A 16,786-nucleotide genomic window follows, 5' to 3' on the forward strand; every position below is an offset into this window, starting at 1 on the left:
TGCATCTGCTCCAGTGACCACAAACTGACTGTCACAGCAGACTAGGACTGTTGACCTCAGTCTTTCAATGGGAATGGAAAAATTGGGTACAATACACAATAAATATTATTACTAAAATATCTGAAAGGCTCTGTACATTAATATGCTGTAGTTACAGTATGTAATGGTAAAATAATGTCCTTGGCTGCCCACTTAGCTGTGTGTGCTAGATCACGCTTGAACACAGCCCTTTCTCTAGAGAACTGTTTGTGAAAAACCAAACCCAGGGAAAAATTTACCCAAATTGTTCCCTAGACGTTTGCTGCCCCCAGTTGTCCGATAAAGTAAAGCTTACAGAACAAAAGCTAAATGTTTACTTTCATGATCTTAAAGTTACACTGAGGTGCTAACTGCTCCATATGTATATTAACAGCCAGTAATATTTGGGACCTGACTATTGTTTAATTTACAAACAGCTATAAACTTCTAAACTAACACGGCGACGAAGAAATTCCTGATGTAGAATAAACGACTATGTACTAGGTTGGATAAACGAGAACTCCAGTGGAAAATGTTCAGAAATCAATGGCGATTATTTAAAAAAGTTTAATGCATTTCAAATCACGAAATCATATCTTTTGTTTCGCTCTGTCAACGTCATCATCCAGCGCCCATCCAGCGGGACTATCGCGGCATTTGAAACATCTGCATCTGTAGCTGTAAAATACGGTTATTTTACACAGAAATTACCGTCTTTAGAGTGAACTGAAATGATCGATATGATCGAGAGAGAGGACCCGGTTATCAGCGAGGAGGAAGCGGCTCAGTACGACCGCCAGATCCGACTGTGGGGTCTGGATGCCCAGAAGAGGTTAGTTAGCTTAGTTAGCCCACCAGGCTAATCGGTGCAGCGGAGGGTTTGACTTGTCGCACTTTTGCTGCACCAGTGTTGGCCAAAGTGTTTGAATTAACAAGAGCTGTTATTTTAATTTGCGGGCAGTTCTGTTTCACTGATGGTTGTAATTATTATGTAGCGCATATCCTTTGGGATTATCGGTACATTTGTAAGGTCGTGGCCTTTGCATTGTCCATACAGTGGACAATATATTGCAGCGAGAGTAAAACAGTCCGAATATTTTTCTCAAGCTGGAGGTAAATGAGGAAGAGGCAGATAGTTCAACAGATTAATTGTTGCAACTTACACGTTATTTATATATTTATAAAGTAAATAATCACAGGACTCTTGTAATACTCAGTGTTATTGAAATACACAGACCCCTTAAACCCTGCTCTTCCTTTTGCTTTCAGTTGTAATTTGTTGTAGTCTACCTTTGTGTTGTTGCCGAACTCGTCTCCCCATCTTCACTTATGTTTGCATTTTGTCTGCACATGTTTTCTTTTTAACAGGTTGCGAGGGTCCCGTGTGCTGCTGGCAGGTTTAGGTGGTCTGGGGGCTGAAGTGGCCAAAAACCTGATCCTGGCTGGAGTGAAAGGACTCACTTTGCTGGATCATGAACAGGTACAAATACTGTACAATACACACAGGTGTTCGCTTTTATCTGTCATCCTCAGAGCACACTGCTACCCACAGACAAGATTTCAGCTTTAGTTTAAATCTAGGAATCTTTGTTTTCAGCTATCAAGTAGACATCTGTCTGATTGTCTGCCCATAAAAATTATGAAGTGGTTGAAATCCTTGTGTGGCAGCGGAAGTCTTTGCAGTACTACGCATGTCCACTAGATGGTGCCTGTGGCAAAGTAATAGCTTTAAATAATTGTTACCAGCCAGTGATGAGAAACAGGGTATTTTTCTTCATTCTGCTTTTATATATTTTAAAAATAATTTTGAATTTTTAGCACACATGTGTTTGCCCTTTGTCGCCCTGTGTCACAAAATAATTAATACATAGTTGAAAAAACAAATTAAAGAATGGTGGCACAGAATTTCCAGTTGAGATGAATGTCTACAGGATAGATAGTATAAATCAACTTCTGCTTAATCGCATCCAGACAGAGCCTTAAGCTGCATATTGAGTGTATGGGACCTGTGAGGAAATTCTTTACAAATACAACACAACACTCACCCTGTTTGTGTGTCCACTAGGTGTCAGAGGAGTCATGTCGAGCTCAGTTCCTGGTGCCGGTGACAGCTCAGGGTCAGAATCGGGCTCAGGCCTCTTTGGAGCGAGCGCAAAACCTCAACCCAATGGTGGAGGTCCACGCTGACACTGACAGAATTGAAGACAAACCAGATGACTTCTTTCTGCAATTCGATGCGGTGAGTGGAAATGACAGTCAAACATAGACTGGATAACTGAAAGACAGCTATCTTGAGATATGCTAAAATACCAGCAAATAAATGGGACATTTGACAGCTAAGCTGAATTATACACCATGTGTATTTTCTTGAAAGCAGATGTTGACACATGTTAAAGGAGATTGAAAATGTTTGCTAGTGATGTGCATCTTCACAGTCCTGTCTGAATTTTGTTTTGCGTCAGTGTTTTTGCACAGTAGTACTGTTTCCTCTCAGATGCTCCAAACTAATGTGAGCAGCCAGGCCTGTATCACTGAGTGTGATCACTAGATGTCGCTTGTAGCACACATCACACATATCCTACATCTCCATGGTTTGCTCTGTCAGGCCCCAGGACCAAAACACCTGCATTAAGGTGATTTCTATAAAGTGTTGCTGCAGCAGTTGGATCGGCTTGGCTTCATTCTTCAGGAAGTAGTAGTGGTTACATAACATACAGTCTTTCATACAACTGCCTTGTGATATAATTAGCCTGATAATCACATAATGACAACAGTTGCTGGTTTAAGGCCTGAGTTTACCTTATATGGTCCTGCAGGGTTCACTGAAGTGCTCAGTGGGTGGAGAATGGTACTAATTGTACCTTCACTTGTTGCTAAGAAAATTCAAAATGCAGAGTTCCTTGTTGGTTTTGAAAGCTTTACATTCATGTAATACCTTGCTTAATAAATAACTGTCATTCAAAATGGTTAATTAGAGTAAGTACTGAGAGAAGTATTAGGACAAAAATAGGCAGGTTCAAGTGCCACATTTACATTTTTTAAAGTTTAGAGTGTATACAGTATTTAAGCCCTGACTGCGTAAAAGAAAGGCTACAATTCCTAAGCTGTTTATCCAGTATGGATGTGAATATCCTCAAGCACTATTAAAGTTTAAATTCTGCTTTAAGGGTGCCAATACTGCATTTCATATCCTGTCTGCTGGAATAGAGTCACCATGTTGAGGTGATACAAAGTTTAATTGCATCATAACTCAAACTCTGGTTACCAGAACTTGAATTTTTTGATTGTATCACCTGACTTAAAAAATAAAGGCAAAATTGCTAATTAGCAAAATTATTCTCCTTACATGCCTGATATTGTGTAAACCCAGGGTAAAGGTTTTGATCCCTTGTAGTGGGAATTTAATTTTACCCATGGTAAAATATAATGGCATAATGGTACAATATATTGTAAAGAACATTGTGATTATGTTTTTGTTTAGATTGAGCAATAAATGGGTGATTGTCTTTATCTTTTAGGCAACACGATAAAAGTTACTTGAGCAGTTAACATTCCTTTCCACAGGCAGCTATATACACACACATATACTGGATCTCTTTTATCATCACTGAAGGGAAGAATGTATTTCAGCAGCATCAGAAGAATAACAGAGTGATTTTTTTTTTTTTTTTTTTTACCGTCGCGTTGCGTCTGGTTTGTCTGCAGTCTTCCTCCCTCTGGGGGTGCTAAGTGAGGGTCAGGAAAAGGGGGGAGGCGGAATGGGATGGGAGGAAGACGAGGATGATATCAGTCAGACGAAGTGAAGTGAGGACAGGATGAGATGGATGTTAGTAGGACAAAGGGAGGGAGGAAGAGAGGGTCAGAAAAGAGAAGGCAGGACAATTTCAAAGGCTAGCGATAAAATAAAAACTAAAAAAACAGAGGGGGGTCTATCTCTCTGCTGTGGACCACTTACCACTTTTATCTGCTTCCATGGATGTATCTGTGTGTGGCTCAGCAGGAAGATGGAGGTTGATTAAAGTGGAGTGGTTGGAGTGTGGTTACAGTTTTCATATGAGAGGCCTAATTACTGGAGAGTGAATACAATAGAAAAACACACACCATCCATCTGCTACTTGCAGAATACAGATGACTCGCTACTAATCTCATTTGTCAATATATTTGCCTGTTTATAGTACAATTGTTAAAAATTTCATGCATAAATTTGTTGTGGTTTCCTCCAAGAAAGGACAGAAAAATACCACAAAATAATATAATAATATGATAAAAAGCCAATAAATATTCAACACTGTTACACATTCAAAATTCACCTTGAAATTTTTAAAAATCCTTTTTCCACTAGTTGTCTTGTGAGAAGAGCACAAACAAACAAAACCAAAAACACATAAATCCGAAAATGTCTCATATGAAATAACCTGTATTAATTCAGCTAATATGTTATTGCAGTGTTGATGTAAGACCACATGATTCATAGTAAGATTCTTATCCTTTCAAAAAGGAGATTCCAGTTTTCCTGCTTTCCTCCCATCACTTCCTTGTTTTTCTCATGCTTTAATAACGCGCCTGCTCTGGGTCAGATAATGCTTGCATATCACTTCTAGGAAGGAAAAAGGTGGAGGTTAATGGCTGATCTTGCATATCTGCCAGGATGTCTCCGCCTTTTTAAAAGTTGTTTCCCTTTGTATCAAAGATGAAACTGAGAATTTTTTTACTTGTCTGATAGAATTGTCTTTAGACTCTATATGTGTTCCAGATAGTGAAATCCTACTGTGTTGTCTCTCATAGGTATATAGGCAAATCTTGACAATCTGTCATCTTAAGACACTTAACATCCTTAAACGTATTTGGCAAAACTGGTCCTTGACCCTGGTCTGCCTGCTGCTGTGTGGGGCTCAGCTCAGTGATGTCTTATCAGTGAGCTGAGGGTGTTTTGGGTGTGCTGGACTGGGTCAGCAGGATAAGGTGGACCCAGCCCCCTGGTCAGTTGTTTACAGTCAGACACCAGTCCACCCTGGCGTTACCATAGTACACTGTGTTACTGTTGACTTTATCCTTGTTTGATCGTTCAGCTGCTGTAGGTGTGTCTCAGTCAGTTTGGCAGCTGACCAGTCAATGTTCAGTTGTTTTGTTGTTCCAAGAACCCAGCAGGCTGATGATTATTTTTTTTCTTAAAGGACTGCAGCCAATTTTTAGAAGTAAAATAAGTCTGTGTGTCCCCAAGGGATTAAATGGAAGACAATGTCATTTGATATTTTCTGTTATCGCAAGCACTTTTATTGTTCTGTTAATGAAAATGGAAATGAGTGAGTAACAGCACAGAAACAAAACAGCAGGGTGGTAGAGGGGGAGAAGGTGTGACACAGACCAACACGGTGGGAGTTCAGTTTCACAAATTTTCATTTTTAGAGGTTAAAGTTGCATAAAGGTATAAAAAGTACAAAACTTACTGTAAATAAGGAAACTTTATCTCACTGACAAGAAGACATCCATAAACATCCATCTTTGGTCATACGGTGAAGGAGTCAAATATTTATAGAAACAGAGAAGGCTGTTTCTTTGTCAAATGCTTTAAAAAAAAAAAAGAAAAATAAATGTAGCACCTTAGTTATTTGGCTCATGAGTCTCTTGGACACTGCAGTGTTTGCTTCAGAGCTCTCAAGTTTATGTCTTGGAGAAAATCCTTTAACAATACATTGTTGATATTGGGACACAAAAAAATTGAATATAAGCCACAGAAGCTTCAAATAAAACCACATTTACATGTATTTCTGGTTCACAGTAGTTTTGGGACAGTGAAGAAATTGAAATTAGATAGAATGGACCCTTATCAGCAACTGTAGATTATTGAGCTGAAAGCATTTTTTTTTTTGTACTGATACAGTGTTATACAGTGTAAAACTCCCCTGAACAAAATGTTCACTGCCTGTTGAGGAAGAAACAGTTTTAACAATGGTTAACTTTGTCCCTTAACCTCCAGGTTCTCATCCCCGAAGTAGCCACGTATCCAGCACCAGACCAGAAAACTCTGCATTACGGTTATTTCAAAACAAGAAAGACGGCTAACCTTCGAGCCTCCCACCCTTTTTGTTTTTGTTTCCCTCAGGTGTGTCTGACAGGCTGCTCCAGAGACCTGATGGTGCGGGTCGACCAGCTCTGTTCTCAGCGCAACATCAGGGTCTTCTGTGGGGACGTCTATGGTTACTATGGTTACATGTTCTGCAACCTCGGACAGGAACACAACTACGTCGAGTGAGTGTGGGCAGCAGTTTAAAGTGTGGATTCAACATGGCGCGGCTCATGTGACAGTCACACAGTTTCATTTTTCAAATATGGGAGCTGCTGTGGATTAAGTGCCTTACTCAGGAGAACTGCAGCAGGGCTGGGCTGGGACAGGGTGCCATGAATTTTGATAACTGATTGTTTCCCTTTCTACTGGGCATTCCAACAATTTATGATATTACATTATGAACATAATGTAATGATAAGGTTTTGATAAATGCCCACATGCTCCCCAAAAGTGCCATTGAAATGTGATTTAAAAAAAAAAAAAACACAGACTCATTTCAGTTTTTCATAGTGGAGATTTAATTTTTGAATTCCAGTTATGGTCACAAAGCAGTTTTATGGCATATGACAGGTAGAATTGTAATTGTTTATCTTCTGGTCAAACAACCATACACTGTTTACTACTGTTTTTTAGCATCAGTTTCACTACAGCTACTGTAGCATGAATGAAACAGATGGTTGCACATGAGCAGTATGTGAACACACTGCTCCAACCATAATACAAAACTAATACAAAACTTTCTTGTGAACTTGGTTTCTCAGATTATACTTAGATTAGACTTGTGTTTGCTGATAATATAGGATATCTCTCTCCCCTACTCTCTCTCTCTCTTTAGGGAGAAACCTAAAGTAGTGAAACCGACTGGAGATTCTAACGATGGCCCAGAGGCAAAGAAAGCTAGAGTCGACCCCAATGAGACCACCATGGTGAAAAAGGTAGGTGGATGAAGGCCTTATTTCTTTGCCAGATATTTTCTATTTTATCCTACTAGCCATAGAACTGTCAGAGTGTATAAAAAGATATTTTCCATCAACTTGGCTCTGCTGTATGGATGGTGAGTAAAATGACTTCCTTTAAACAGAGACTGGGTGTACTCAACTGAAAATGTTAAGGTAGTATCCATCCATCCATTATCTGTACCGCTTATCTGTTAAGGGTCGTGGGGGGGCTGGAGCCTATGCCAGCTGACATTGGGCGAGAGGCAGGGTACACCCTGTACGGATCGCCAATCATGTTAAGGTAGTAGTGGAATATAATGAGGAAATTACACAAAATGGAAAAATATTCTCAACACACTTTTTAACATTTGTGAAATCAGGCTGTCTTTTCTTTCTCCCCACAAGTCCCAAAATGAAATGACCTCTGCCATTTGTCCTAAAATAGGTTTTGTAGGTATTTTTTATATATTATATTATTTATCTAGGTTTTTTTTTTTTTTTTGACAATATGATCACAAATCTAAACAAATCAAAGTAAAATGTTTTTCCTTACTGGAATATTGCCAGGAATTGTTTCATGTTTGTTCTACCAATGACATTAATTAAAAAAAAAAAAAAAAATCTCTAACCAATCAGACGGCCAGTTTCTGCACTCTGAAGGAAGCTCTGGAGGTTGACTGGACAACTGAGAAGGCCAAAGCCAGTCTGAAGCGAACACCAGTGGACTACTTCCTGCTTCACGGTATTTTAAACTGTCATTTTATAAAGCAAGTAAAAATACTAATGGTTTAGTCGTGGTAGGTTCCAAATGTGAAAATTAACTTTGACAGTTGTTAAGTTCTTCTTTTTTTTTTTTTTTTTTTGCTTTAAAAATGTTTTGCCTTAAAATTACAAAGCACCGCGTGTTTTCTCAAGTACTCATGTCTTTTTAAGCTTGATAAAGATTTGGTAAGGAATTAATATTTGTTGTTTAAACTACACACTCACACTTTACCTCACTTTGTGAGGTAGTTTTTCAGCGAAAGTGATATGTTTTAGTTGACACTAGTTAAATGAGCGGTGATGTACACAAGATGTCTTCTGAATTTCTGTGTGGGAGGCAGGAGACAAACAGAATTTCCATAAAGAGAGAATCCTGAAAGGTCTAAAAAAGCATAGAAATTTGAAACTGAAAAAGCGTAGGAACCGTGCAGTGAGACTGAAACACATGCCATGAGCATGCAAAATTACTGGTTCCAATTTAGCTGATGAGTTGTCATCGCACATGCGTGGAAAAATCACGTCCATAAAGTTTGTTAAATGTCATTCTTGAGCAAAGGGCAAAGCGCTAAATATCAACCTCAACGAACAACAAAAACGAGACACGTAATTTTAAGACTGTGAAATTCAGTCGGCAATTTGGTGGCAAAAGAACAATATTGTTATGCTGAGTTGCACATGAATAACTGCATACAACCTATCAAATATTTAGGAACCATCAACCCTAAGAAACATTTTGACCCTTTAGATAAATCTAAATTGTACCTTCCTGTTTTTCAGGTTATTTAAGGTGCGTGATGACCTTCTCTTAAGAGTTGTTATTGTCCCTCCTGTCACCTGGCCCTGCACCATCCCCAAACACTTAATGCTAGTTTCCATCACAGGCTGTCCATGGCCAGTCATGTGCACTGAGCGTAGAATAGAGAACAGCCAGACACCTACACCGCATGACAACAAGCATATAACAACAGGAAATAACCAGAAAATGGTTATTTACATTTGTAAATTCTGAAAAGTTTTCTGTGTATAAATGCAGAAAATAAAGAAAATGTAATTCAGCTTTAGCAGGATGCATAGGCCACAAATATGAAACAGAACAATGGTGTTGTGCAAGTTAATTAAAAATTGATATTTAAAGATCATATAGAATTTATAATGTTCTTCATTAATCAGGATTTCTTTGCAAAATGTAGATCCAGCAAAAATTATTGTGCAGTATGTTATAAGTTACAAAAATCTTTGTATTTAAAAAGTTGTTAACTAATGAGAGTTAGAATGAAAACATTACTACAAAGAATTGAGCTTCTAATGCAGCGACCCTGCACCCAGGCAGCATAAATTATATAACACAGCTGATAGAAAAGTTCTAACATCTGTATAAAATTCCTTTTTTTTGGTCAAGTTTTGACAAATTTTGCCAACTTTGTCCATCAGCAAACACTGCTGATGGTAACAACTGAGGCCTTGACATGAATGCACCACAATATAGGACATAAGGAAATACAGTATGTATGATCGATTAGCATATCCAAACTGCAGCAATAGAAAGTAATATATCAGCCTAGTCTTATTTTGACTGTGACACTTGCATTTTTGTGATGTGCCATCTTGTATCGAGGTCATATTTTCCAGATGCAAGTTTGGTACCCACCTGAGCAAAAAGCACAACATTATTATTTCTTTTTTTTTTTCCAGTGAATATGAAATGACAAAAATCCCACTAAAAGACTCGTAATAGCTGTTAAAATAATCGCAATAATTATTTTTTTGTGTGTATGTGTAACACCACACAAATTAGTATGACAGTGTATTAATTAAAAACATTAAAGGATAACTCTTTTAACTCTGATTTTGGGCTTTATTTTCCCATGTTTTTGGGTATAAAGGATTGAAAGGAACAAAAATGTTTGGATTCAGTGCAGTACTGAGCAAGAATGACATACAGTTACTGCAGTGTAATCCAATGGACAATCATTCATGTCAAAGTAGGTCCAGTAAAATGCTGTTTTTGCCACTGACGGGCTCAGGTTGTTGTCTGACAACACTATGGATAGAATAGAAACATCTTTTTTATTAAAGAGTGAGATCCTTTTTGTTTATCCAGAAATATCTATATCTATTTATCACTGCCAGAGTCTATTGCCAATAGGGCTGGGTATCATTCAAAAACGTTCGATACCGGTACTGATACCTTGACTTCAATACTGGTTCCTGAACAATACTTTTTTCAATACCAATTTTATCAAATCAATTCTAACAAAGAAAATTACATTACATATTATGGTTCAAATCTTGAGTTTTATTTCTCAGCTTTGGCATTTTTCCACTCAAAGCAGTTTTCTAACATTAAAAAATATACAACAAAGAATTTTCAGTGTGGGCGTAACCACGTAAGTATTTTTCCTGCATGCCTCTACTGCATGTTACAGCTAATCACCGGCAGCATTATCAGATCTTGATCATGTGATTAACTCCTTGGTATCAAAACTTGGCACCGAAAAACAAGGCATTTTTCAATACCGGGTAGTATCGAAGCATTTCGGTCGGTGCCATAAAAGAACCAAAGTTCGGTACCCAGCCGTAATTGCCAAAAACCGTAATTTTACCGAGCAGAATACTGAAGCTGCTTCCATTGGTAAGTTTGTTTACATTGCAGCAGCTGTTCGTAGTTGCTGGGTGTACCATTTTCACTGGCCACTGCAGAAATTCCAAAGATTTCTGTTCCCATCAATCATATACACCGAACAACATGGGAATACAAGGCCCAAGTTAAAAATACAGGAGTATTTTACATACATGGAAATTTCATACACATATATATATGTGTGTGTGTGTGTGTGTGTGTGTGTGTGTGTGTGTGTGTGTATGAAATCACTGACTAAAATGACTGCAAATTTTGTTATTCGCTTTAAATTATTATGTTGATGCATATCCAACAATCCACACAACCTAAGTGATACCGTTATTTTAGCAGTGCACACGTTTGCAGAGGCTTAAGGATTAAACCATTATTTCACATATAATTAGTTTCATGGGATTTATTGTTTCCTCAAATTTAAATTCTTTTAAAGGTGTGTAGTTCTTCTAAAGCTATTAATGTGACACAAACTCTCTTCTGAAAACCAGATGAAATTCACTCTGGTATGAGGTGGGTGTCATTACTGACACACCCAAAGCTGATCTTGCTCAGATATGAACAGCACTGACTGGCTGATAGACACCATTTATTTCAAATAATACATTATAAGACAGGCATTCACTAATAACAGCCAGATGCAGTCATGTGATGGTGGGTGTTTGGTACATTTGTTTACTAAGCAGCCAATTTGCCTCAGAGACAGCCATCATGTGCAGGTACATTTTTATTCTGAACGTCTTGGCTGGTTAATTTTAGGTTTGTGCCAGACGTCGAGATTTCAGTCTAATAGCTACCCACTCTGAAACCCACCTACCCTCTGTAGCCTTGCCTTTTCGTCAGTCTCCTTCAGGCTAATGTCTGAGTGGAAACAAAGTCTAGTTGTTGTTGTTTTTTGTTTTTGTTTTTAGTGAAGGTGAGACAGGAGGCAGTGTTATTATTCCTTTGCTGTTTCTATAATTGGAGCTAGCGGTTGTTGTTTTGGGCGACCGATGAGGAAGTGGCTCTTCCTCTGTTACAACTGCTTCCTGTCTCACTAGGAACAGTCGGGTGATCTGAACTGCGGGTGGGGTGTGTGACTGTGTGTGTTCTCTTATTACAATTAGAATCTCTGATCTATATATTTCCCCTTTTTAAATAATTTGTTAATATATAGACAGTCTGACTAGACAAAGTAACCAACAGAAGAAAAGTTTCCTGTGTATCACAGTCTTTAGGAATAAAGAATAAAATAAAACCTATTCAAAAGCATGTCACTCTTAGATGTTCTCATACCAGCTCTGTCAAATGGACACAAACTTGCTCTCTCTAGCTGTACTGATATTGTTTTAATATATGGAAAAAGAAATAGTTGATTTTATTTGACCTTCATATGCAGGTTACGACATAAAGGACCATCTTGAATATTTCCCTTCTTCTGTCATCTTCATGAGTAGGTTTAGAGATACTATCATTGTTCCATCTATGTACACATTATTATATTCTGTGATGAAATTCAGTTTGATTTCCTGCCTGGCGCAGACCTGAGAGTGATGCCATTTGTGCCAGTCTTTAACTTTCTACTAGCAAAGTTTCTCTGATAAAGGGCAGAGCTGAGGTGTGAAAATGATTCACGCTATGTGTGTATATGTGTGTGTGTGTGTGTGTGTGTGTGTGTGTGTGCCAGCCACACTGGTGGAAATGGCCGTGGGAGGACTTTACTTCCTCATGTGGTTTAAGTTAATGGACGAACAGGAAACATGGGGGCGAGGTGTTGATGTGTGTGCCTGGGTGGCGCAGTTGGAGAAGTCAGTTACTGTTTGAAATATTGCACATGACCAAATTAAGTGCACACTTTTGATTTTTCTTTTATCAGTCAGTTCTGACGAAGCCTCTTAGAAACAGGAAGGAGTTTTTTTTCCACCCTAATATTTCTTTGCTGAACATGTGCAGGTGTACGTGTGCATCTTTGCATGCATCAATCTGTGTGTGCACGCTCTTGACTTGATGTGGGGAAACGTAGGCCTAATCGGATGAGATGGTTGATGGTGCAACCACATACCGATCTTATCCTGTTTCAAAGGGAGCAGCAGTCAAGATGAGATGTTGTCTTTCCATAAGATGATAATTCACTGTGGAAGTCACTTGAAAGCGTGATGAAATTATAAATGGCAATAGTGCAATAGATTATATGGAAAATATTGCTTTAGAAAAATGGTTTAGACTTGTTTCCAGCCTCTCAACTGTCATTTCTTTCCCTCTGTTTGTTTCTCCTGTTTCCTGATATCTTCCTCTTTCTTTTCTGTCTTCCCCCCTTCCCCACAGTTATGTTGAAGTTTCGCACAGACAAGGGCCGTGACCCCGACCCACAGTCCTTTGCAGCAGACAGTCAGCTCCTGAGACAGATCCGTGATGATGTCCTAGAGTCCTTGGCAGTCAGCAGTGACCTCCTGAATGATGACTTCATCAGGTACAAAGTATCTTGTGGCTTTAATTTTAAACATGTGAGATACTGAGTGGATAATTCACTCAGACAGGAGGTGGAAGCTCATGTGCAATTCAAGTATCTCTATAGCAAGAAGCTTAAAGTTAACAGAAGGGTTCAGAAACACTTATCCACCCACACCCATCACACCACCCATAACACCAATTTACATCAGTGTCATTTCTTCCAATGTAAAGATGTTTTTCATAATTCAGTAGTTTGCTGTGACCCTATACAAAGTATGTCTGTGTCCTACTGAGACACAGCTGTCCCAGTTTAACCTGTTGTCTGAAATGCCCTCTGACTTGTGGACCACTTTGTGGGGATAAATAACTACTGCACATACTAATCAACAATCCAACATTCCTGCAATCTCACTTGTAAATGTGCCCAAAGGCACTGTAATATTTGTAACTTTATAACTACTTTTGCAATTAACTGCAGGGTCTTTTTTTTTTTTTACAACCCTCTGTACCATAAGGTGGAAATATAATCTAAGAAATTCCAGTTTGAATAAAGGTTCTAATCCAAAAAATGTACACCTCTCATCAAAGTTTAGTCCAGTTTTAATAGACAGCTAGACGTGTTTTACTCTTACAGCACTGTGCTGTCGTCACCCACTCTAACAGTGACCTTCAACTATGAAAAAACATGGGGGAAAAACATGTAAAGTGAACTCCACAACTCCCTAACCAAGGATCGATAAAGACCAAGTGGCCTGCCTCCACAGGGCCAATAGTTGGTCTTAAAGTCTGCCATCTGCAGATCTTCTGATATTCAGTACTTAACTTTCCTAGGTGTGATCCCACACATGAAAATATGTATTTCATCTAATGCAGGAGAGAGCTTTTTCTTTTGCATCCATACTGTGGAGGTCAGATAGTAGTAGCCATGTAATGTTATTTTTTCCCCTGTCTGTGTCATAACCAATTTTACACTAGTGTTTTGAGACTGAGTAGCTCTACATTAACTGTATCTGTACCATCATCTGTGGGAGTGGGACGATTGCAGACACCGATTGACTCAAACATCCATGCCTTATTGACAGTGAAAAGCCATTTAGTTCAGCTCCATGGCCACAATAATGGTGGCGTCACTAGACAGCACAACATACCCAGATTTTTCACATTAGTGGCTCTGGAGCCAGTCATTTTCTTAGTTTCTCACTTCCTTAACATCACACTTTTTGTTTTGTCACAATGGTAAATGTTTCCTTGTATTGTCTGTCCTCAGCTACTGCTTCTCTGAGATGTCTCCAGTGTGCGCTGTCATGGGAGGAGTTCTGGGACAGGAAGTTGTCAAGGTAAACATGTGAACATCAGGAAGCTTTTATACCAGTTCTTCTGGAAACACTCTGAAAAGGTTAAAGTTATTGCCTCTGATGCATCTTAAGATATTCACTCTGCTGTGGTAAATAATGAAGATGACCGGTCTGATGTATGGAGGGAGGGAGTCAGTCAGCTGACAGGTGGCCACTCAGCTGGTTCTGGGTCAGATCCAGGAAAACAGCAGTGACCCTGCTCTGTGTAGAAGTGATTTTCACTGTGACCACAGCGAAACACAGTGTGACACTCTGGCACCAGCCTCTCAATAGGAGAAACGATTTATTCTGTCCTCAAGCTGAACAACATAATAACCTCCAAGACCGTAATGGGACCATTACTAGAAAACAAACCTATGAATGAACAGTTATTCTTTACACTGTTTGTATATACAGTACTTGATATACTTTAGAGTCTGTCCCATATGGAACTTTTGGTGATATTAGAGAGTAAAAGAGGCCAATACTCCTCTCATACATTCATACTGAAAGTTGGTCTTTGGAGTCATGACAAAGATATGTACTGTAGCAGGATGTTTTACAGTTGATCAATAAACTTCATCTTCAAAGATCACAGTTGAAGTAAAATCAATACATTTTGATCTGTGAATTTTACTGTAAATTAAATAATTAGAAATAGTGAATGTACATATCTAAGATGAATATAGATATTGTAGTAAATATATAAAGACAAAGATCATACTATTATTTATGCATCAACACTGATTTGTTTTTAAATGCCCAGACTGAGTAATAACATGCATCACTCATATGTTTTGTGAAAATTCAATCACTGATGGGCCTATCAGTCATCCCCTCCTTGGTTTCTATGTGATTTAATCAGGAATTCATGAATTGACAAGATCTTGAAGAATAAAGTTTCTTATCTCATGTTTTACTATGAAATGTGCCAGTGTGAATTTGATGAGCTTGTTTTTGTTGAATTTCAACAAGCTCAAACAAACTCAGCTCATTGTTGGAAAGTCATTTGTATAAGTTCATCAGTTTGCTCTGATGAGATCCACAGACTGAATATGTTTACTAAGTTCATTAGAATTATTAGGATTCATCTCACAGACATAGTCAGTATCATTATTTAATGCGCAAAGTCTGACACAAATATAGAGAAAATGGGCTGCTCTGTCAGCGCGTGACCTGAATAAGATCTCACTTCCAACACTGAGAGGATTAGAAATCATTTTTCTCTGAGCCTCAGGCTGAGGTAAACAGAGGAGTTCAGGTCAGGGTAAGAGTGTGTGTGTTTGGGGGCAGAAGGGTGGGGGGTGGGGACTGACAGTTCAGAGTCAGACACAGACTGCATTATGTTGGCACGAGGCCAACCTGCCGTCTCTGTGATGGTGATGATGAAACCCGCTGCAACTGGCCGACTGATGTCTCGCCGGGTGAATCTGACGGATTTCACTCACTCACACATACACACACACACACACACACACACACACACACACACACACAACTGAACTCTGAACTACTAAAGAAGTTCAAGTGTGACAGACAGGCGATGTATGGACCTGGAGGCCACAATAAGACCGGAGACTGGTATTAAAACTGTTCTTTCAGGTCGTACTGGTTGGTAAATTGAAACCTTCACTTAGTCACCTTGACAGTTATAACTGTCACAGTATAACTCAAACAATTCATTAAAAAAACAGCTTTGAAAGGTGTCATTTATTCCCTATCTCCTTTTTTTTTTTCCTGTGTTTTGCGCTTCAGGCTCTCTCCCAAAGAGACGCTCCGCACCGGAACTACTTCTTCTTCGATGGTCGCAAAGGCAACGGCATGGTCGACTACTTTGGACCAAACTGAACACCTCTCATTACCTGTGCACAGGACGGTTTTACACACATATACAAGTCCAGCTAACTTCTGCCTTCTCCTTAGTTTGTGCCGTCAGATTATTTATATCAGTACATGCTCCACTAATCATAAAATTTATCAGTTGTTATTTTTTTGTTTGTCATTTGATCCATTTTCCCACAGAATCAGTCACTTTCTTAAGCACACAGTGGGAGTTTTTTACATTTGCTAATAAAACATTGTGTAGTAAAATGATTCTGCCTCAGGTCTCTGGATATATGAAACCTAACAACAGTGTTGTTTTATGCATGAATGCCAGATTTTGATGATAATCCATACCTGGAGTATCTGCCCATTTGTAGTCATATTATGCTGCATTCACATGCTAATGGGGAAATTGTGAAATCTTGGACTTCAGCTGCAGTGTTGCATCAGCATGGTATTTTTTTGAAAATCAAACACTGAAGACAAATAAACATAGCTCATAATCTAATCATGGGAGAAACTATTCCAGTGAGTAAGAAATAATTAACCTCCTCCTCTCCACAGACCTTTATGTCATTTACATCACTACAAGCTCATGTTGTGCAGATAAGCAGGATTTAAATTTTATATCCCAGTGGGGGTTCAAAGTTTCCAAAGATGTCAGAAAAGTCAGGGTGTATTACACTGAAATCTGTTTCTTAAAAAAAAAAAAAAAGACATGTTTAATTTTCCATTTGATGTAAACTTGCAGCCATAAAATATAGAATCTTTGATTTCAATA

General features: G+C 38.6%; 1 protein-coding gene across 1 annotated transcript; it reads left to right on the forward strand.

Annotated features, from left to right (window-relative positions):
• Positions 1-627: 627 nt before the first annotated feature.
• Positions 628-16,275, forward strand: sae1 (SUMO1 activating enzyme subunit 1). Its single transcript, XM_018665591.2, has 9 exons — positions 628-850; positions 1,387-1,498; positions 2,084-2,257; positions 6,122-6,267; positions 6,921-7,020; positions 7,660-7,765; positions 12,722-12,866; positions 14,115-14,184; positions 15,937-16,275. Exons 1-9 carry the CDS (start codon positions 750-752, stop codon positions 16,027-16,029), a joined length of 1,047 nt encoding a protein of 348 aa, XP_018521107.1. The 5' UTR covers positions 628-749; the 3' UTR covers positions 16,030-16,275.
• Positions 16,276-16,786: the final 511 nt, after the last annotated feature.

Source organism: Lates calcarifer, linkage group LG21 (genome assembly GCF_001640805.2).
Source record: "Lates calcarifer isolate ASB-BC8 linkage group LG21, TLL_Latcal_v3, whole genome shotgun sequence".
Taxonomy (NCBI): Eukaryota; Metazoa; Chordata; class Actinopteri; family Centropomidae; genus Lates; species Lates calcarifer.

Excerpts from the sequence above, each read along its gene's own strand:
- sae1 (XM_018665591.2), top strand. The coding sequence starts at position 750 with ATGATCGATATGATCGAGAGAGAGGACCCGGTTATCAGCGAGGAGGAA. Across the intron at positions 851-1,386 it reads GGTCTGGATGCCCAGAAGAG|GTTGCGAGGGTCCCGTGTGC; the intron begins GTTAGTTAGCTT and ends TCTTTTTAACAG. Across the intron at positions 2,258-6,121 it reads TCTTTCTGCAATTCGATGCG|GTGTGTCTGACAGGCTGCTC; the intron begins GTGAGTGGAAAT and ends TGTTTCCCTCAG.